General features: G+C 37.6%; 1 protein-coding gene across 1 annotated transcript in view; it reads right to left on the reverse strand.

Annotated features, from left to right (window-relative positions):
- SUCLG2 (succinate-CoA ligase GDP-forming subunit beta) overlaps window positions 1–22,721 on the reverse strand; it is a gene marked incomplete at both ends in the record, with an annotated part of 128,560 nt that overhangs the window by 44,768 nt on the left and 61,071 nt on the right. Inside the window, 7 exons of the mRNA XM_080625486.1 lie at window positions 3,947–4,089; window positions 5,506–5,667; window positions 10,405–10,501; window positions 13,015–13,104; window positions 14,100–14,252; window positions 20,146–20,236; window positions 20,360–20,459. Coding sequence (XP_080481612.1) covers window positions 3,947–4,089; window positions 5,506–5,667; window positions 10,405–10,501; window positions 13,015–13,104; window positions 14,100–14,252; window positions 20,146–20,236; window positions 20,360–20,459 — 836 coding nt within the window. The remainder of the gene's footprint in view (window positions 1–3,946; window positions 4,090–5,505; window positions 5,668–10,404; window positions 10,502–13,014; window positions 13,105–14,099; window positions 14,253–20,145; window positions 20,237–20,359; window positions 20,460–22,721) is intronic.

The following is a 22,721-nucleotide window of genomic DNA, read 5'->3' on the forward strand; positions in this document are numbered from 1 at the left end:
AACAAATTTCTGTGTGTATTTGATATTAATTATTCCCTGCATATGAGTTAACAGATGTCAATATAGAATATATTTTTTTCCAGAGACATGTTTGCCAATCTGTCAATAGTATTTTGCTTAAATGACAAGCAAACACTTGTTAACATCAATTGATTTAGTAAGTCTTTAGTCACATTATCAATGACAGGCTTCAAAAAAGGTTGTCAAAGGAGCTTTACGGGGAAAAGGAGAACAAGAATAATAAATAATCTTGGCCTTCAACTGCTCGTATCCCAGTGATACTTTCTAACAGGAGACAATTGTTAAGGACTAGAGCCAGTCACTGGTAAACCAAAACTGCTTACAGCGTAGTTTGCTTTTTTTTCTGGGTTTGCATAGCAAGGTTTTGGTAGTGGGGGGGCCTATGGATGAGTCTTCCATGAGAAGCCGCTAGAAGGTTCCCCAATGTCCGACACAGCCAATGCCCTCCAGCACCAAGATGGACCTGCTGCTGGCCAAGGCTGGGCCCATCAGCGAAGGTGGTAGCATGTATTTAAGAAGGCAAAAAATCCTGTGCAATGGTAACTTCAGCTGGAGAGAGGAGTAGGAGTGTGTGAGAGAAACAGCCCTGCAGATACTCAAGTCAGTGCAGAAGGAGGGAGAAGATGCTCTAAGTGCAGGGGCAGAGATTCCCCTGCAGCTCATGGTGCAGAGCATGGTGAGAGACGAGCGTCATTGCCCTGGACAGCAGACTTATTATTATTTCAGCTTATTATTATTTCAATTATTATTATTTCTATTTATTACTATTATTTCAAATTATTATTATATCCAAAACCTTGTTAAATCCTATAAACAGATATCATACAGTAAATGTAACAAGCCAGGTCTTCAGCATGAATAAAAATGAGCACCTACTGAGCTTGGTAAGGACGTGAGAGTACTCAAGGATGAGGACTTCAGTAAGGATAGCCGAAACAGCACCAGGCATCACTCAGGACTCTGAAATACCAAAGGAAACAACCTCCTCTACCTGACTTGTGGCACAAGCAGGAGAAACGAAGCTCCTGCAGTGCCTCCCAGCAGCTTCAACACCCAGAATTGAGCCACCTTCCCCTTTCCTGTTACTAACTGAAATGCAGGAAGACAGCTAATTTTCTGCCAAAGGAGACACACAGCACAAAGTCACAGAAACAAGACAGGCAGGAAGGAAGAGTCAAAAAGAGTCTGGAATTTAGATAGTGAAATAAAAAAGGCATTCAGAACCATTTCAGTGACCTTTCTGACCTAGGAGGTACTGGATATGGCAGGCTGCAAACAAGACTGGCAGAATATAAAAGAGTCACTGACTCCAGAGACAGCGTTTCCATCCAAAGCCAGTGGGTAACCTTCTGCAACAAAAATACCTCTTTTTTATCCTTTTTTAAATTTTTTTTTATAGAATTACAGACCCTGACAACAGCCAGATTAAACCAGCACCACAGCAGCCAGGATCTTCATCTTTCTCAAAAACAATATCCCCAGCTTCACCAAATCAAATCACCACATATCTGTATTGTGTTGCTTTAATACAAAACAGATGTTTTAAAGATCTATTTCAAAGCACAGTTGAACGTTTCCTTCTGGAAGATTTCTTCTCATGCAATGTCCTTAATGCTGCCAGTGCCATGTCTCAGTGCAACTAAAAGACAGGACTTCTTCATATTACAGCCCTGCAAGCTTGTTTGTTTGTTCAGTCTTTCTCAGCTTAATGCTGTCTGGAGACATTTACAGCAATTAATTGTCCCTGAAGTTCCAAAGAGCAAATTTTTATCTTCTCAAACAAGGTGGGAATCAGGTTAAAAGTTACAGGGAAATGACTGAGAAGATACAAACTGTGGATGCTGCATTAGCCATGACAACTCTTGGGGTTAAAAGCCTACTATTAGTTAAGAAAAGAAAGGATTAATTCAATTATTTTCCTGTGTATTAGTGATCTAATGGACATGGTGTATTAGGATAGGAAGTAACATTTACTATCTTTTCTGAACAGAAAGAAATAAAATATGACATGTTTATTGTTCTAATAGCTACTAAACTTACATTAATATTAACTGCAGGGCTGTAAGAAAATCAAGGGCTTTGATGTTAGGCTGATATAACTGCCAGGGCTGCTACAGTCTCCCGTTACGTGCCAGGATATCTGCGTATCTTCCCTAGCTCTAATTTCATCCCATGCATATTCTTTATCAGTTGCCATTAAGAGAAGTTTTTCCCCTGATGTCACATGGAACTGGAACAGTATTGCTGATGGTCACACTGACATAAAATAAAGATCAGCCACACTGAAAGGGCTGACAAGAAACAGCTCTGAAGTGACTCACTTTAAGCTTCTCAAGTATCACAGCTGCGGTCATGTGCAGAACTAGGCTCTAAAAAACTACTGTTAATAACATCCTCCCTTTTTTTCCTGGAGTGAAATAAAGAGAACAGGCAAGAGGGAGCTGTTCTGTGACTCTTCCTGTGAATGAAGGAAGATCAGAAAAGGCATTCAAAAGGAAAAGGGGATGCAACAAATTAATGAGGAATGAATTGTGCTGCATTTAGGCTAAAACTTTCTGCATCTTCAGCAAGTCAAAGCCAGGAACGGCACAGATATAGCTGTGCATAAAAACAAACATTAATTACTGTACCAGGTTCTTCCCATGCAACCTTTTACTTGTGTAGCTTTATTAGACCTGGTGCAAGCACGTAGCATTAAGCAGTAATATATAAGCAAAATATAATAGAAGAAGGATATATTTAAAAGTCAAATGTTGGGCATGCAGATGTTATATAGCTGAGAGGTACTGAAATGTCCTTTTGCTTTCAAATTGTTTAAACTCAGTCAGCTTCATCACCAAAACTAATACCTGTTGTATGTGCTGTAGCAGGCAGATGAATGGATTTAGTATACTGATAATCATCAGCTAAGTTGCATATCTAAGACTTTACTGCACCTGCTTCTCCACCAACTCGAGTTTTAGAGCTCAATTACATCTCAGCCAGACCTTGATCATCATACAAGACACACACCACAGAATAACTCAGACACATTTAAGCAAATCTTTGTGCAGTGCCCTGAGGATAAAGCTCCACAAATGAAGACAAGCACAACACTGTCTACTAGTATCATACAATGAAGGAAACTACCAGGTTTTCTAACATGAATCTCAAATCCATCTTTCGTCCCTTCTGCCCCAAGTAAGGTATCTTGCTTCTCTGCTTCTCCAGGTCTGTGTTCTTCTAGGCGTGCTAGGTACTTGAAGCTTATACAATCGCTAAGTAGGAGGAGATAACCAGTACTCTTCCTGTGGGTCTTGGGAAGAATATAAGCCTAGAGCTCTACAAGCAAAAGGTCAGCATGACCCCATCTATGCGTGTGCAAAAAGATCCAGGAAGAATGTTTTGAATATTGACTGACTCCAGCACAGCTGAACAGTCGAGACACCGTGTGCCTTAAAAACATGCAAGGACAGTTACAACTGCAAACAGCTTAAAATCTGAAGTCAGCCTGTGCTTGTTTTGTACTGCAGATTTTCTTTCTGATTCTGCCTTGAAATTTTGTTACAAACAAAATTCATCTCTATGTGAAAAGTCACAACATTTTGTCACTGCTGCACAGGATATACAATTACAGAGATGCAATTTTTGCTGGAAGGTGGTATTTAGAGGAGTTCATATCACAGACAAAAAAACATGAGGAAAACAGATGGAAGCACTGGAAAAGAGAGAGAAAGGAAACAAAGCCAGCAAACCTGCACGTGGACCAGGAACTGAAAAGTCAGGCCAGTGGTCCACAGTGAAATCATTTTCCTTCCAGATCGCCCCTTAAGTAACTCATCCTCAGTGTTCACATCATTATCTCTCTTTTTCAGCATACTGAAGTTCTATAACACAGCTGTATTGCTGCAGGGGGAAGCTTCTGGTCCAAAACATCCTTTTTTACCTTTGGATCAGCAGTCAGCAGCTTGAATGCTTGATATACTTGTGCTTCTTTCACGCCACCACCCAAATCCAAGAAGTTTGCTGGCTTTCCACCATTCAAGGATATTATATCGCATGTTGCCATTGCAAGTCCAGCTCCATTGACTGTAATTATAAACACCAAGTACTTATATTTCACATAAAAGTATGTAAGACTTGTGAAAAAGTTTAAAACATATCAGCACAATCACACAGCACAGTTCATGAACACCTATTTCTAAATGGATCAGTACCTATTCAAGGATATCCAAAGCAACAAATAATCCAAACTCTGGTGCACACACACCAACATTTAGGTTTCTTTATGACTCTATCTTTAGGACTTAAATGTACACCTTTCCTTAATTACGGGCACACAAAAACTTCTTGGAACAATGATCACATCACGAGGCATGAAGGACAAATTGACTCCTTAAGCTCCCCTCTCATCATTCTGATAGCAGATGATGATGTTTTGTAACACTGTAAAACAGACAACTAAATTTTGGGGACAGATGCTCCTGAAACTGCCTTTTATTTTGCATTTGCATTAGTCTAGAAGCAATTCTAGGGACACAAACATCCTCTAAGCTGGGAAAAGTAGGAGAGAATTATTTGTCCTCAGCAAGTTGTTCCTGCTAGACAAAGGAAGTCTTCTGTGTCATCTGCAATGCAACAGCAATATCTAAGACTAAAGACATAGTAACATACCATAGTGTTGCCAATTATTATTTGGGGTTTTTTTTGTTGTTGTTTTGTTGGTTTTGTTTTTTAAATTAAGATCAAAGTCTCACTGTCACTGAATCAACTGCAACACGTCATCAGTATCTTCTAGATTTATGATTAGAGTACCCATCTAAGCAATATAAATGCTGTACATTTTCTCACCAAGCTGAAATAAAATGCCTAATTCAATTAGATTCATAATCAAATGTACCGGCTAAAAGCATTTGTACAAAATGAAAATTATTTAGAGCACAGCTCACCTTCTTACTTATCTCTTGTAAAGAGAAGAGTCGTTTCTGTCCTACAGAAACATCAGAAAATAAGGAGCTGATATTTTGCTTTTAACAACCAAGCAGCTTCTTTAGCATCCTTCCTTAAAGGAAAAATGGAGTTCGATATTCAGCTGTAAGTGGGAATATAATGCTTGTACACACATCCTATTGCAGTGTCTTTTAAGTAACACAGACTGAGTTTTGATAATTAATGATTGATTTTTGATTACTTTTCTCATTTTGTTTCTATTACTGGAAGGACCAATTGCATCAGCTTAACAAGTCAGTGGGTAGAAACCTTCTCCCTCAGCCTGCCCTCTCCCTGACGCCCCTCATGCCCTGGCCTGTCTGCTGTGGCAATCACCACAGTTTCAACACAGTTTTAGTTTCATTCCTGCAAGAACTTGTGGAAGGACAGACAACCTGAGCAAAACAGGCTGAAATACTGTTGAGGGTGGACTGAATGTCAGAATGTAAACAAAGTCTATGCACCGAACAAGTATGAATTTGTCTTCAAATTTCTTTTGGATTTATTTGCTCTTACCAAAGCAAGCAATATTTCCATCCAGTCCTATGTATTTTAAGTCGTATTTGGCAGCTTCGTTCTCTATAGGCTCGTTTTCAGACTTGTCATCCATGGCAAAGATTTCTTTTTGCCTAAATTCCGCATTGTCATCAAAGTTTATCTTGGCATCAAAGCAAACAACTAAAGAATAAAAGAATAAGACAAGACACAGGCATTTAGACATCGCAGTTAGCCAGAGCTTCTGAAATATTACGACTACTACAGCAGGGATGGGGGAAAGGTTACTTTGGGACTGAGGTCACTTCCAACATATGATAAGTTGAAGTTCTAGCATTGAATGCAGCAAATAAGGGCAAGTTTTCCTCAAATCCTATATCGAGAAAAGCAAGCATCTCCACACTAGTACAGTGTCACAGCCCTTGTCACAGGATGGTCTTCTGTGTTTGTTTTAAACAATGTTCATGTAAATTATGAAGCCAGTTTGTATGATTTGGACATGAGGTTCACAAGAGAGTCTACTTTCAAAAACACTGAAAGTACAACAGATATAACAAATAACAGGCTAGCAACCCAAAGCAATGTTTGGTAACATGCACTCATTTATAGTTGAGCAATACACAATGCTTTCCTTAGCCATAGTTTTAATTTATAATGTTATTAGCTACACACACATTATTTCCCTAAAGATCTGAATCACAACTTTAAGCCAATGGATGTTTAAAATGATCAAAAGATTACAGCTAAACAAAGAAAATTTACAAAAGAAATACAAAACTTCTCATCAATGTCAACACCCATTACGGCTGTAAAAACAAATTAATAAGTAGCTAAACCTGACTGTATTAAATAATAGATACAAAAGACAAGCTGGTAGACATCACATTAACATAAAAACACCAGCAACAGAAATGCACATAGAGCGAATGGGTTATTTGCCTATTTACTGACTCATTATTTCTATGGGTTTGCAGAGGCAAACACCTCATTAGATTAAAATGTTCTAAGCAAATGTGAGACTATACACTTATCATTTCACCATTCAAGTGATGTGACTTGTACTATACCTAGATTATAATTACTGACTGAAGCATAACTGATTTCTCAATGCAAGCCTGTCAGAAATAAGTGCCTTTAAATGCTACATCCAGAAAACTCTAATAGTTTCTCTTTCGGCTTATTTTGATCCGTATCACCATTGAAATACATACATGTTACATGTGCATGTCCCACAAGAATTGTACACTTCTCTGCAACTGAAGGTGAATTGCAACTAAAAAGACAATTTTAAGTCTTTGATACAGATACCCACTAATTAAAACAACTAATCACACAATCTTTTTTGGTGGCACAAAAACCTCTCCTTTTTTTTCCTCAATATGCAATTGCTTAACTCAAGAGGAAAATATTGAAGCAAACAGCAAAAGATTTACACAAACAGGAGATTCTCAGTTGTACGTCTTGATTTGCATTGGGTTTTCCTGGTTTGGTTTTCTGATGTTGCCGCAGGTTTTGTGTGTCTTTGCACATTGGAATTGTAACCAATACCAGATTAAATTGAAACACGATCAAATTTCACGTGAGTGACTCCAGTTTCAGAGAACTATTCATGTGTGTTTGTGTATAATAAATCTCTCTTGGAAGAGTCTAGATCTTACCCAGTCAACCATCAAGTGGGAATCTGCCAATAGGAGAAGCATCTAAAGTTCATAATATGCTTCTACTGTACTAGAGCTGCTTTCATCTTTTTTTAACAATGAACTAAGACTGGTACCATTTTTCTTCTTCAAGCTCTAAGTTCTTTGAATTGCTAAAACAACTCAAAGCTAGAGTAAAACTGCAGCTGCAGAGTTTGTTTACCTCAGACATGAACATTCTCAATGTCACATTAATAGAATCTCATTTCTCCAGAACAGTCACCTTTAACAAAGGCTATGCTGTACAAAATAGCAGGAAAAACATCTATTAATATTTATCAACCCATTTGCACCATCAAAAGCACATTGTTACATGCATGATAGATTATACAAATGGACTTTTTTTGTCTAAACAAATATCAAAGAAAGCTCCAGCACTTGTATTCACGGAGTACTTCTGTTGTTTTTGCTAGCAGTGTGGGATTTTTGTCATCCGCCAATTCAACAGCCTACATTGAGAGCAAACAAAAGAACCCAAATAAACGGGCAGTTACAGGCTTCTGACCCAATCGTGTTAACAAAGAATTTGCTACAAAATTAAACAAAAGGAAATGCATATGACAATGTATTTTCTAATGGAAATTGCACAAATGAAAAACACAAAGCACAGCAAGAAATCAATCCATCTCAACCGTTACTTAGACAGGAAAAATGGTCTTCATACAGAGATTTGCGTATCATTAGAAATAGCTGCATTAAGCTACTCAAATGTTTTTCCATTTGTTTTATCTTTATTCTTCTTTAAGACATTTCAGATGGAGAAACTGCTAGCAAAAACAAATAAAGCACAGGAAGGTTTCTGTGTATGCCTGCTAGTAAGATGGCTTTCGCAGTTTGAAACCCACTCTGTTTTTGCTCCTCAGATTCCTGGATGTGAAACACATGCAGAACCACCTCAGAAAAAAACAGCATAAAACCCCCTACCATCGCTCAAATTAAGCCCTCCTCACTAAATATGCCAAGTGCAAATACCAGAACAACCTAGTCCTGGCAAAAAGAGCTCACCTCAAGCTCTGATAGAAGGCAATTGTCATAATGTCCCAAATTCTTGATATCTGACTGAGCAAAAGGACTACTGGGTATCTTCCATAATTATTCTATGATTCTATGTTTCAGGTATCTTGGTCATTTATTCTACTAAATAATTATTTCATGAAGTTTTGAGAAAGGATATTTTGTTTTTACAGTATCAGTGGTCTTGAACCCACAGAATAAACCTTGTAAGTACATGAGCCATGGCAGACAAGCATACCAACGAATTCGTGTTGAAGTGAACATCATAATGTGCAGGAAATTCCAGCAGTTTTTGTTGTACCTATTTTAAAGGTCCCATTCATCTTCAAATAGTCAAAAGTGTTGCACGTTGCATGTTGCTAGAACTTGCAAAATCCAGACCATTCATTTTACAAGGCCCTATTTTATTGTTCTGCTTTAACTTCACTGTGCAACACAGAATGAAGATGATCTTACCTCATTCCAAACTGGTTTTAAGGAGGACAACAGATCTATTTGAATGGTGGGGAAAACAACAGTCTACTACTAGGTTCTGAAGGCATATTTTCCATTTCCATTTAAAATACAGCATATGATAGAACTGCACTGGTCCACAGCAGGGCTTTTTGTTTCTTTCCCCCAGCACACATTTCACAAAGCACATAAGAACCAACACAGCCAGAGTTAGTTCCTATGAATGTGACTTGCATTTATTAAGCTGAGCGAGGTTTACAATGCAGAAACTACTGATTCAACGTGCACATTATCATGGTACTTCAAATTAACTAGATATCTGAGCACACAGTGCTGTGAGAGATTCTCAGATAAAGAGTTAAGGCATAGTCATCATTCTCATGAAGTAAACTCTATCCAGAGAGCTAAAGGATAAGATTTGTGGTAAGAACACACAAAAAAAACCCAACCACAACAGAGAAGGAATTGGAAAAAGGTCTGCTATCAAAGCAGAATTTATACATTTAAGCCATAAATATGTTCTTCTAGCTTAGTTTAACCTGAAAACAGCTTACCATGTTAAAAAAATTGATGCATATTTAATATTTATCATTATCCCTGAATTATCCTCACCTACACTTTAATAGACAAGATCTTCCTTTTTGTAGTTAAAATGTCACTTTACGATACAGCATTTTTGTGCCCCAGAGCCTATTTTACAACAAAGAGCATCACCATTTAAGATGCATCAGTAAAACAGGGTGGGGCAGGATTTGTTTTACATCTTTTAGAGCTTTTCAAAGTTCATTACCAGCAGAGTTTTCCTTTTAAGCTGTAGACAATTCTCTCCCAATTCTTTTGCATTTGTTTTTTTTATTGTTAAAAAGGGAAGAACAAGGTTGGACAATTGGAAGAGACTGCATACTTTCTAGCCACAATTCAGCATCCGAATTCCTGACCAACTGAGCCAAAACCATGGGTTTTTACTGAAAAGCTGCTTACTTTACAAACTAGCTGTGGGCACATAAATAGTATTTAAAAAATGCTATTTCATTCACTATGAGTAACTCATGTTCTTAACTGACACAGCAGTGATCTTTTCCCAAAAGTTTCTAGAACAGCAATTAAGCAGCCACATTCCTAATGTCTGTTAAAATGGGTAAAGGCAAAGGGAAGGAAAGGTTTCAGCTGGAAAACCAACTACTAGAATGATGTGAAAGGTAATTCGGTGCCATATTTTTATGTTATACCTCCTTAGCCCTATATTTCTGGTGGAAGCAGATCAATTACCCTTTTTCTTCCCAAATGATGTATCTAAATACCAGTTCCAGCTGGAATCTCTCCTGTGCTCTAGTAGATTGTAGTCATGCACTTAAAATTTTAACTTACCCACATGCTTAGACATGTAGAATAACAAGTTTCTTTCCACACAATCTCAGTAAATCTAACAGCAAAAACAAACAAAAAACCCAAAACACCAAAAAACCTCACCCAAACCAAGAATAACCTAACTTGTACAAAGAGCAGTAAAGCAGAAAACGTTACTGTTTCTCATCAAACACAACATGTAGAAGCCAATACTTCGATTATTTGCATGAAATAACAAAAGGTTTTGCAATGTAAAATCTGCCATGGGAATATTAATGAATGTTGCTTAAATTACATGACAAAATGAAATTAATGCAAAGCTGCTTTTACAGCTTTCTATGCAATTTAATTTATAGTTTGGATAAATAAAGACTTATAATGCATTCATTTGTTTCCTTCCATTTCTTACCTTGCCCTTCTGGAGTTTCACCAAAGGGATTCACTTCAACCTGAGTGGCATCAATTTTCAAGAAAAGATTATACAGCTTCTTAATTTGATCCGCTGCCTAAATTTGATCAAGTGATTTACAATTACCACAAAGAAAAACAGAAGTTTATGTTTTCAAGGCAGAGGTAAACAATTATCGATTATTTTTAATGTATTCAACTGCACACTAGATCTAGATAATTACTACTTTTATTTGTTTCTTTAATCATAATTGTGTAGTACCTAAACCAGCTATCATGTAGCATTATGGTACTGCACAACATCTAGTGACTGAGCTTTTGAAGACTACACAAACTGAAGATTTTCTATAAAATAGAGAGCACGATAACTATGACAAGTTTAATGTGAAGAGTTCATAATGACACATTCTCCAGCATGCTGAGATCTAAGTTGCATCCACGTTAATCAGTCTAAATTCAGAAACCATAAAGCAGTATCTGCACATTATGACTTCAGAAAAAAAATACATTTTTCCTTCCTACATCAGTCTGAAATGTTTCCTTGAAGAATCTATGTCAGAAGCATCCTGCTTACTCTTCACAAGATACTCTTGCTTATTCCTTACTGTTCTTCACCATCTAGCTCTGTGACTGGTTCTGTGGCTGAAAGTATTGTGGCTACTAACTTCCAAGTCTTTTGTTTTTAGAACATTCTTCCATTAATAGAACGGCTTAAGCAACAGCAACATGAATGTTCATAAAAAACAAACCCTTAGGCTGTCAGTGTGTGATGAATCAATTAGCTGAGTAAGTCTGCAGGTGAAGAAGTGCATCAATAAAGAAACATTCAAATTTACTCCTTCATTACTGACCAATTGACCGAAGTACACGAACCAAAAACATTTGGGATATCTCCTAATAAGCAAAGTGAATAAAAATAAAATGACAGAAGTTAGCTTTCTCTTGCAGCATCATTAATAAGAGAGGAAACTGTATGATTGGAAAGGCTCAACTCCAAGCCCAGATTGGGGATCAACACGTCTTAAGACTCTGTAAAGAGTTACTGTTTGGAAGCAACATACAAATTGCTTATGAAGCATGAACACTCGGTTGACAACCTGCCCTAATACCAACGGGTACAGCTGTCAATAGTGACGCTGGGGAAAAGTCCCACTGTGTAACCCCACATTGATTCTGGGCAACCTGAAAAGCTGTTGCTGCCCTCTTACACTACCGTAAGTGTAACAGAGCACCAGAATCACTTAACTTTATATTAAGGCCTGCTCCATCTTTCAGCATCAGTATCTGAAGGGGGCCTAGCAAAGATGCTGGAAAAGGACCCTTCATCAGGGACTTTAGTGATAGGACAAGGGGTGATGGGTTTAAACTTAAACAGGGGAAGTTCAGGTTAGATTTAAGAAAGAAGTTCTTCACTGTGAAGGTGGTGAGACACTGGCACAGGGCGCTCACAGAAGTGGTAAATGCTCCATATCTGGCAATGTTCAAGGCCAGGTTGAGCAGAGCCTTGGGTGACATGGTCTAGTGTGAGGTAACCCAGCCCATGGCAGGGGGTTGGAAACGGATAATCTTAAGGTCCTTTCCAATCCTAACTGTTCTATGATTCTATTCTGTAATTTTATGTCTCTGAATCAGGCAACTTAATGCCAGCACTCCTCTTTCTCAAGGTTTACAAGCACTGAGCCTCTTTGAGGCAAAGCATAAAATCCTAACCTAAAAATAGTGAATGTGTAAGTAGATACCAGGATTTGTCTGAATAAAAACTATGTCCCTATGCTTCAATAAATTCCTTTGAGTTGATAGCACAAGGAAAGAAATGCATTCACTGCAGCATTATTTAAATGTATTGTTGAAAAGTCCGTACATTGCTGTTAATTATTAAGTACCAGAACTCTTCAAGGGCTGAAAGGTTCTACATAATCATTCCTCCTCATTAGATATACAGCTAAATCTTCAAATGTGTGTTAATCAACTTAATGAGTATTCGTTTTTTAATTGCATGGTTGGGATAGAAAATAATTAAAACTGTTGAATTAAAAATAAAGGAGTTCTACAGAAATGACAGTTTGATACCATGGGGGAAAAAACCAGACAAAAGTAACATAAACAATCTTTCTCTTCTCTGCAAAATGATTCATAAAGGCAAACTATCTCTCATATTTGTGTACAATATGGAATTCATATATTTATATATACACACATATAAAAGAGATACTGAAGAGACAACAAGCTGGCAGCATTTTGGGTTTGAGTTGATGGTCAGAAAAAAAAGGCCTCTATTACCCAGAGAGATTCTCCCATATTAAGGGCCAAATTTTCCAAAACACCTCTACCCATGTAATTCACTGAGCTCCATCGGAATCAAAAGAATCCCATGTGGTGTAACAGCATGTTGTCACCCACCAAAGACCAGGAACTTTCACTGTGGAACAATAAGGAGCTTATTCAAATTGCTAAAGCCTGATGACAATTATCTAGGTGAAATTTAGCATTTAAAATGTCAAAACACTCCTGATCTAATGGACACTTGGCTTTCTGTGTCTATTTGGAAAGCATTTGTCATATGGCCGGGCTAAAATGTTGTCAGTAAAAAAGGAGGGAATAGTCAAGTTACCTTCTGTTGCAAAGGTCCTTTGAATCCCAAATTTTTTGCCATCTGCAATGCCTGATGATCCTTTATGCCTTCAAAAATATCTATTTCCTCCTGCAACAATAACGTGCATAAATATAACTAAATATTCAACCTGAATGGAGATTTAGAACTTCAAAAGGAAAACACTTAGCATACATTTGCAAATGAGTAATTAAAGCATGGCTGTTTGCCAAAGCTCTCCGAGACTGGGGCTACAGCAGCTGCCTATAGGGTATAATTACTACACCAACTCCAAAACAGTCCTTCCAAAAAGATACAGAATTCTTCAGGGTGGCATTCTGACAAGACAATGTGACACCAGTTTTCACTTTTAATTACTGTACAGATGGCGTTGACGACTATTTAGTCTGTTAATTTTAATGACATCTTCTGGAATACTTTCAAGGCAATGGGTGTCACTGCCCAGTAACACTGGAACGTTTGTGTAATTTTTAGAACGCACATTAAATATTTTTATAATTGTCTGAATAATTACACTTGATGGTATCAATTATTTTCCCAGATTAATAGCTCGTCTACTCATTACCATGCCACAGTAACATGAAGAATACTTAAATGTAGTCATCGTTAAGAAAGCAATTACAACAGTTGTATTTCAGCTGCAAAAGTCATCCAGGTACAAAGAAACAACTAATAGTTCTGTCAATGAGAAAAAATAACCAACTCCAGAAACAACAACCATTTGGGCACTGACCCACTGTGAATAAACTGTACCTTCCTGAAAGTGAAACTCAATCATGAAACAGCTCAGGTATTAAGTTTAACGCATCATAGAAAAGCCAGATTTAAGCTGTTTTTCTAATTGAGCTGGAGACACAAATACTGACAGAATCAGATGTTAAACATATTTCATTCGCCTACTAGATAACAGATCTGATCCCCTATTGGGTGAAACAATTTTTATGGTTCTTACTGTCTTCTTTCCATATGTGGCAGAAGGAAAACTGGAAGGAGAAAGGGCTGGGGGGGGGGGAAGAGGGAGATGGGATATGTTCTTTTTGAGAACTGACAAGGAAAATTTTTAGTGTAAAATGTTATATTCCTACCTTAAAGATAAGTTCTGGGCTAGTAACTGCAACTTCTTCTATATCAACACCACCCTGTGGGCTGCCAACCATAACAGGTCCATTGCAGGCTCTGTCCATCAAAATGGCGAAGTATGTTTCCCTGGAAATATTCAGTGCTTCTGCAACCATCACCTGAAAATGAAGATAATAAAAAAACCCAAAACATGAGCAGTTCTGACTGGTGCATCTAGCTGGTGAAGCAGAGAACATGGTGGCTTATGTTTTTGCACTGCCTTAAAACACAGCAGTTTGATACTTGCTACCCTGAAAAGAAATACTTGTTTCACTTTTTTTACAAGGTATTACAACCCGGTAATCTCTTCCCCAAGAAATCCTCTTTCCCCAAACAACAGGCTCCCCTGATGCTGCTGTTCTCACTGGGGCACGTAATAAGCAGCACAATCTAGGAACACCTAAGAGTTGGTGGTGTTCCAAGAGGAGAATTGGAGCTGCTGCTGAAAGCCTCCATACTAACTTTTTACATGCATTTTAAAGAGCTAACCACAGAAAAACTTGAGTCACAAGGGAGTACAGTTTGCAAATTACAGATGTGAGAGAGGGTACGCTGCCCGTCAGATGCAGCTCATCAGTAGCTCCATTCCTCACCAGTAAATCCTCAGGCTTAAGTTCTCTTCCTCATTCTGACAGAAGGCCCTCCTACACTTACAATCTCAGCACTGAATTCTAGACCTGCCTAAGCACTTCCTAAGGAAATGGGGCTACAGATAATTCTGCCATCCAGCTTTTTACTTTCAGTTTAGAGACAAGCAGATGCGTGACCTTCAGATACTTGCACAACCTAGAAATAAAAAAAAATTGGTTTTCCAAAAAGTTACTAATTTGTGGTATTTGCTATAAACTACACAGCCCCTTTGTTCCAGTATCTGACAGATAATTCAGCACATAACACAACAGATGATTCAAACCCTACATGTTTGGAATCTAGAAGTATTCACATTAAAATTGGGGTGAAAATGGTCCAGGTAAATTCTTTGTAACAATTTTTTCTCTCCTCCTAAAAACATGCTAAACACAAAGTCCTTTCCATTTTAGTATTACAATAACTCTTAATTTGAACTGTCAGTTTCTGCAATAGTTTAACAATAGCTACTGAAGCAATTTCAGAGATTAAGTAATTTTATACTTGGCAACGGGCTCCTAAAACTATGTTTTGATAAATTCCCCAAAATGTTCTTCAAATCTCCATATGCTCATTACTAATTGTTCATCGTGATCATTATAGGTGCCATCATCTCAGGTGAAAAAGCTGTATTTCTGCTCTGCATACATTTCTGCCTTTCAACCTGGAAGTTGAGCAGCCACCTCTGCAATTAAATTAGCACTATCACTTCTCCTTATGACAATGAATTACATTCTTCCTTAGCAGAGCTACTATTTCTTATCTTTCAATGGAAGTAGTAGAAGTTAGGAAAATCACTTCCCTAAGGTTAATATTAGTATTAGGCAGCAATGCCTTTCTAACATGGTCTGCTTATAAAGTGACAATTTCGACAATTATTTTAGATGAAATTCATCACTCCCAATGAAACATAAGGTGAAATTCATTTGAAATTCATTCATCAGTCAGCAGTTCAAACTCCTTAGATCCAAGAGGTATGTATACACCTGCAGTCTTAAAACTCTGCCTACCTGGCAAGATGTGCTCCATCAAGTATTGTCAGGGATTTCACAGTTCAAGGACTATAAATAAGTTGCTTTTTTGACATTCTACTCTGAAGTACACAAGAAAAACTGTACGTACCTTCTGCCTGGCTGTACATCTTACCAGAACGGGAAAGAAAAAGTAAGAAACAAGGCATTAAAGAAAGCCGTGTCCAGAATGGAAGGAAAGATGTTGTTTCTGCATGGGGTTTTTGATTTGGAAACATAGTAATATTGTTTCTTCAACTTTTACATAACGTGATGCAAAGGAATAGTCCTAACAGCAACTGTTCAAAGACAAACTAAACAAAACTAGGGTGAAGGAGAAAAGCAAGAACTTTAAAAACTACGATACTATTTAAAACCATCTGCCTATGGTATGCTATTATAAAGGGATGCTAAAAGTCAACTTCAGAAACACAGCTTGGCTACCTACCAAGATGTGACAAATTAACAAGCAAAGATATGGAATATATCCTCAATTGGCTACTTTTTACCTGCATGCATGTTTTCACCTTATATTTCCTGCATCAGTGTACCTGAAAAACGTGAGTCAATTCGTTTAGACATACAGAAGTCAAATAAAACCAGCTGGCACTACTGGATCTTGTCTGAGCTGTGCTCAGGATCAGAATGATCCAGACTTAGGATGAGACTCAGTAAGTCTTGAGAGATATATCTGCAAGCACAGCAGGTGGAACTTAAATTATTAAATCAGGTATCTTTTCAACCGCTACTTCTGACCCAAGTGATTGTCCACACTATTGCTTATTAAAACTATGTCAACATCATCAAATACTTCTCTCTCTGTCTTAATGCACAAAACTATTGAGAGTCCATCTACTTTGTAGTAGGCAGGCTTCCGGCAGAGTAAACATTGTCAGATGTGTAACATCGCTCATTTTCCCAACAAAGCATTTACTTCCCTTCACCATCCTCCCTGTCTCATGCAGAGCAAAACCAGTGAAAATAGTGTTCAAGGGTTTTAAATATTATGTCTTAAAGTTTACCTATCATTCACATGATAAAACCAACACAAACACATCAACGAAGAGTTAAGAGTAGTGAAACTGGATAAGACTGTTGATCCTTCTCATGTTTTGTCCGTTTTGCTTATGATAAATAATGTGAAGCATCATTATCTCTTTACCATATCAGGTCTATATTTTAAATGTCCTGGGGAAAAATCAGTTTTATTGAAAACTACCTGGCAACTTCAACCTTTCCTTCTTAAAAACAAACCACTACCTAAAAAGTTTAAGTTACACATCTAATTTCATAAGGGTAACTATAACAGCTCTTTTATATTGAATTGAATATTCAAAAGGTTAACTGCTATTGCTTGGAGAGAAAACACAGCTAATGAAGTCTCAGGCTGCCATGATAAGAGAAGACTGTCTCCTCAGATAACCAGGCTCTCCAAATTCCAAACTGCCATAGGAGAATTTTATGTAAACTCACAAAATAGCTTCCAAGCTACAAGGGACCTGAGGAGATTGCTGTTTATTTGAGAAACATCAATCTAAAGAAGCACAAACATGTTTTAAATTCCACAGTAGGTACACGGGCGAAGAAAGCTGAAAATTCCATTTTCTGCTCAGAAATTATCCTAATTGTAGAAAATTCCTGTCTTTTATTCCTTCCTTATAAACACATGTCAAAGGTATGCAACTTCCACCCCTTGACTTGACACCAGCTCATTGATTGCCTCACAGAAAGTGACTTAATAACTATTTTCCTTCTGGAAAACATGTATTACCTAAATTCTTTAAAACATATGAGCTCACACAAACTTTGCAGAACATAAAAAAGTTCAAAACCCACAAAACCTAAACCCGTGCCTTTTCTTTTCTCCCTGAACTGCAATTTTCTCTAAGTACATGTACACTCACATACACTTACGTTCACATACGGAGAAGGCTTATGCCTTGAAATAGAACAAAAATGCCAGCTATTAAATCTCAACTTCCCCACTGCTCTTAGCAAGCTCAAAGAGTCTGTCTAGCACTTCCTGTGCACTAACTACCTACTGCATTAAATGACATCTTAGACATAGCTAAACTTATACTTTTAATCATATTACTGTTGTTTGGCCGCTGATTAAAATTTCAGTGTTTGACATTGCAGTCCTTGTACTACAAACATGAACGCCTTGACTCCTTCAACTATTTTATAGGTCCTAGAATGAGCTAACTTTGGAGAAGGTAAAGGCTCTTAAAAAGACATTGTTTTTTCTGGGAAATGGCCTTTTGATGACCTAGATGAATTGTTTTAAATGTGCTTTCTTTACTATCTAACAAGCAATGGGGAAACCATTAACACACCACTAGCTGAACTGCTACATAATTAACTTAAAACAGGGTGTCAGCTCTCACCATAAATGACCAAGAATCAAGATTTCAACACCAAAAATAGAAAACATACTATTCTCCTGATAAATGTGTGTGCAATGAAGGCATGAATTGTCCTAGGGCTTTTAAAAGACAAGTCCATAATCAGAATGGAAGGTCACGACAACAGATGATACGCTTTGTCCCGGTGAAAAGCATCACACTAGTTTATCATGTTTCAATATTAAAATACTTGCAACCTTTGTCCTGAGAAGTTTCCAAGTAGCTCTACAGCAAAGGAAAAATACACAATCTATCAAGGCTGTATGCTTTCCTCTACCACCAAAATATCACCTTAAACTCCACATATGCCCTAGCTTCCTACTCTTGACAATTGTTTGTTCATACAATCAAAGTGTGGATGGAGAAGAAAGCAATTACAAGTTAAATCTTCTATAGCTATTCTACACATGGTAAAAAAGTAATCTTACTACAAATCCCTTGAATAATCCATTTCAAAAACCTAACACCCAACACCTTTCGTTCATTTCTATCAATTTGAAAGAAAATTAGAAGTTTCTTTTTCAGAACTGAATATGTAAATGAACAGCCTTGCACTCAAAGAGTGGTATTTCCTGTACTGATGTATTCAAAGTAGGTCAACTAGGGCAAAAGAATAAAACCACTGAATTTATAAAAGAAAACTGCTTTTACGATACAAATTTTTCAAAGCAGAGTGCCTTATATGGGAAATGTATATCCTCTTATATATCCTTAGTATTATCACGATCTCTGACAGACGTGCCTTGGTAATACTGTTCCTTCTTTTTAATATCTAGTATTTCTTTTTAACAACACCTATGAGGAGTGATGGTAATCTGCTGTCCCCAGGAGAAGAACTGCCTGAGCTCCTTCCTCCAGCCCTCATTAGACAGTATCTTTCCAGACAGGTGTTCTCCTTCTATGTTAATATACCAAGCTGCTCACAATATATTAAAACTGAACTGCAATTCTTTTCAGCTCATGCCAAATTATCTCTTGGCATCAAATACCAGGAGTGTGGCTCTTGACTACATCCCTGTATGAAGGCTCTTTCTCAGTAGAGCAATACATTTATGCTGAGGTAAATCTCAGCACCTTGCAATATGTACCATCATGGGTAAATGAATTGCCATATATTAGCTGAACCACTACCATAACCACATTTAACTCTGTATCTGCAACATGTTAGGAAGAATCTACTTTTAGACGCCTTTTTTATTTCTTTAAATTGAGAACATTCCCATGCAAATCCACGCATATTTAAAGGGGTCTTATAAGGAAGATGGGGACAAACTTTTTAGTAGGTCCTACTGCGACAGGACAAGGGGTAACGGTTTGAAGTTAAAAGCAGGTAGATTTAGACTAGATATAAGGCAGAATTTTTTTATGATGAGGGTGGTGAAACACTGGCACAGGTTGCCCAAAGAGATAGATGCCCCATCCCTGGAAACATTCAAGGTCAGGCTGCACAGGGCTCTTGGTCTACTTGAAGATGTCCCTGCTCATTACAGGGGGTTTGGAATAGATGGAATTTAAAGGTCCCTTCCAACCCAAACTGTTCTCTGATTCTCTGAAAATAATCTGTCTCTATCTTCAGTAACAGCTGCCCAAAACTGAGGATATATGACATATAGATATTATTATTACTATAAGTAATACTTCTCCAAGAAGAACATCAATAAGCATGTACAGTTAATGCTACAGAAAGTTATGCTAGCATTTAGTATGCATTTGGTGAAGAATGATACAGGACTCCCTTCAACACAGGTAATGGAAATGAATTTATTTCCCACTACTAGCTATGCTGAAATTGACGGACGAAATACATACACACAATGAAAGAAAAAGTAACATTTCTTTTGTCAATTAGATGCAATCAATCAGGCATTGGAAAAGGAATGACAAAATAAATCTATGTCATACACACCAGTATATTAATGCAAAATTGCAGCTGAACACAGCTCTCAACTTTCAAGAGGCAAAAAACTTACCTTTTTAACTGTCACACCATCCTTTGGAGTTTGTTTTGTTGACAGATTGTACCCAATCATCTGTTCAGCAAGCCGTTCAACAGTCTTAGGGCTACAAATAAAGGGGAAATGTTAGTTTATTAAAAGATATTAAAAAGAACAGTCACGTGGTTATTGTAAACAGCCTAAATACTACAACGGAATTATTTATGCTTTTTCAATTTTAAAGACTTACTCTTTGGTTAGATGCACTCCTCCTTTCAATCCACTATTGAAAATACCTTTTCCTCTCCCTCCAGCCAGAATCTGTGCCTTCAGAACAATTTCCTTTGCCTCTGCAAGACAAAAAACACCTTGTTATTCTATCGTGCATCACTTATCGAGCTTGTTAGTGTAACTTTAAAACGCATTTCCAGGTTAGACTCTTTAAAATAACAAGAAGTTGGTTGTAACTTGTGAGCAATAAAACAAAAGTCAATTCACCATTTTTATAAAGCAACCCTGCAAAGAAGCAGTGATCTCGCCCTTCCAGGTAACTGCCCCCAGTTTACATCCTGGGCATGACATGCTGTGGTATGGAATACCTCCTTGGCTAGTTTGGGTCAGGTGTCCTGTCTCTGCTTCCTCCCGGCTTCCCCTCCTCCCTGGCAGAGCATGAGACTCACAAAGTCCTTGGTCAGAGTAAACATTACTGAGCAGCAACTGAAAACATCGGTGTTATCAGCGCTGTTCCCAGGCTGAAAGTCAAAAATACAGCACTGCACCAGCTACTGAGAAGGAGAAAAATGACTGCTGCTGCTGAGCCCAGGACAATGAATCAGAGCATATTTTGTCTTGAATGCACAACAAACAAATGATTCAATGAAAATAATTACATTCCTTCCTCTGAACACATGTAAGCAAACCTCGCAATGTGGTCCTAAAAGAAGAAATCCCTATCCCCAAAGGGCAGGTAAGTGTAGAGCAAGAGCAAGTAGCTGTGAAAACACGTTCATCTGTTTGAGGCATCACCTGAATTTTTGCCAGTTGGAGTGTAACAGTATCTCAGTAACAGAAAAGTGCAGCAAGACACACTGACAAAAGCAATTGTACCAAGACCTACACTGGAAGCAGAAACAATTCTGACATCCTTACAAACAGGGGGGTGAAGGGGAAAAGAAAAAACAACTAAACAAAACCATCACTCCTTATCTCTGCAGCTCCATGGACTGTGGCAGCTTCTTGAACCATAAAAACTTGTCAGGTGCCTGCAAGATGTTTATGAATATTGAGTACTGTCACTTTGCACATTTATTACAATACTGCCAGGTATTTTGTGAAGCCTGAGATCCTCATATTAGGACTTCATTAAGAATGCTTAGAAAAGGCTGCCATTATTCATCTTTTCTAAAGTCTGATTTCAGCGATGTCTGACTAGGTCATGCCTTAAATTGCAATATTCCATGCAAGTATGCAAGAAAACAAGAGAATTTGTTGTTAAATGGACAAATTTACTGTTAAAGTGGCACAGAGGATACAGATACTTTTCACTCAGACAAACACAGCCTATCTAGGTTTGAATAACACAAAAAGCATTTTACAGATTATTAAATTAAATAGAAGCTTGGAGGTGCAGCAGTTTTTGGTGCAGACCAGCTCTGACGCAGCACCATTTCAAAGTTCCAGTATAATAAATTTCAGCAACTAGAAAAAAAGTTGGATCTTGGGATACAATAAATACTACGCCATAAATATCCTATTTCCTGTATTAAGATGGGAATGCATTTTTAACATAGCTATTGGAGGCACTGTACTAAGAGATGTGTGATTTCCAAGCTTCTCAATGCAAAATCCCTTCATGTGTTTACCCATTCAGTAACATTTGACATATATCATTCTGAACCTTAAAAGCGCTCTCCTTGAAAATACTTCATGCATTCCAACATATTCATGTTCAGGGCTCCCTATTATTCATGCCACTGCAAGGCAGATAACAAGGAAATTTAAATGCAACAAAATTTGATATCAAATGTTTCCTAAGCACAAAAAATATTAAGATTAATTAAAACTATAAATCACTTTCCAACCTGCAGAAACAAACTGTTCAAATCACAATGGCTACTGCAAAAAATAATCTAATATAGTATTGTTAATAGATGCTGGAAGCATTTAATTACATGGATTTGAGGTGCCAACCTCCCGATGAAGTGAGTTTTGATTGTCAGTGATACCTGATATCAACTCTGTGAGTGATCATTACCCTCACTCCTAACCAACACACTACAGGAGTGCTGATTATCTCCATTTGACTACGACAAATGAAGGTAGGGAGAGCAATTACTGTGTACATTTTTATAATCCACTAGAGAACTATCAAGGCAGTAAGAATAACTTATGAAAAACAGCCATCAAAATCATAAACAAACACACTAAAAAGCAAGCATAACCACGTAAAGATTAGACGTGAAGAACTAATCGATGCAGCAGCTCAGCAGAGCACACTACAGCAGGTTCTTCTTGCCCTTGGGGAAACCAACAGGAAGCAATCTAATTCAATAGTTACTTGGCTAAGCTCTGTAAAATGAAGTAAACCAGCCAGAGCTCATAATACAGTAACT

The sequence above is a fragment of the Psittacula echo genome, assembly GCF_963264785.1.
Source record: "Psittacula echo genome assembly, chromosome: 9".
NCBI lineage: Eukaryota > Metazoa > Chordata > Aves > Psittaciformes > Psittacidae > Psittacula > Psittacula echo.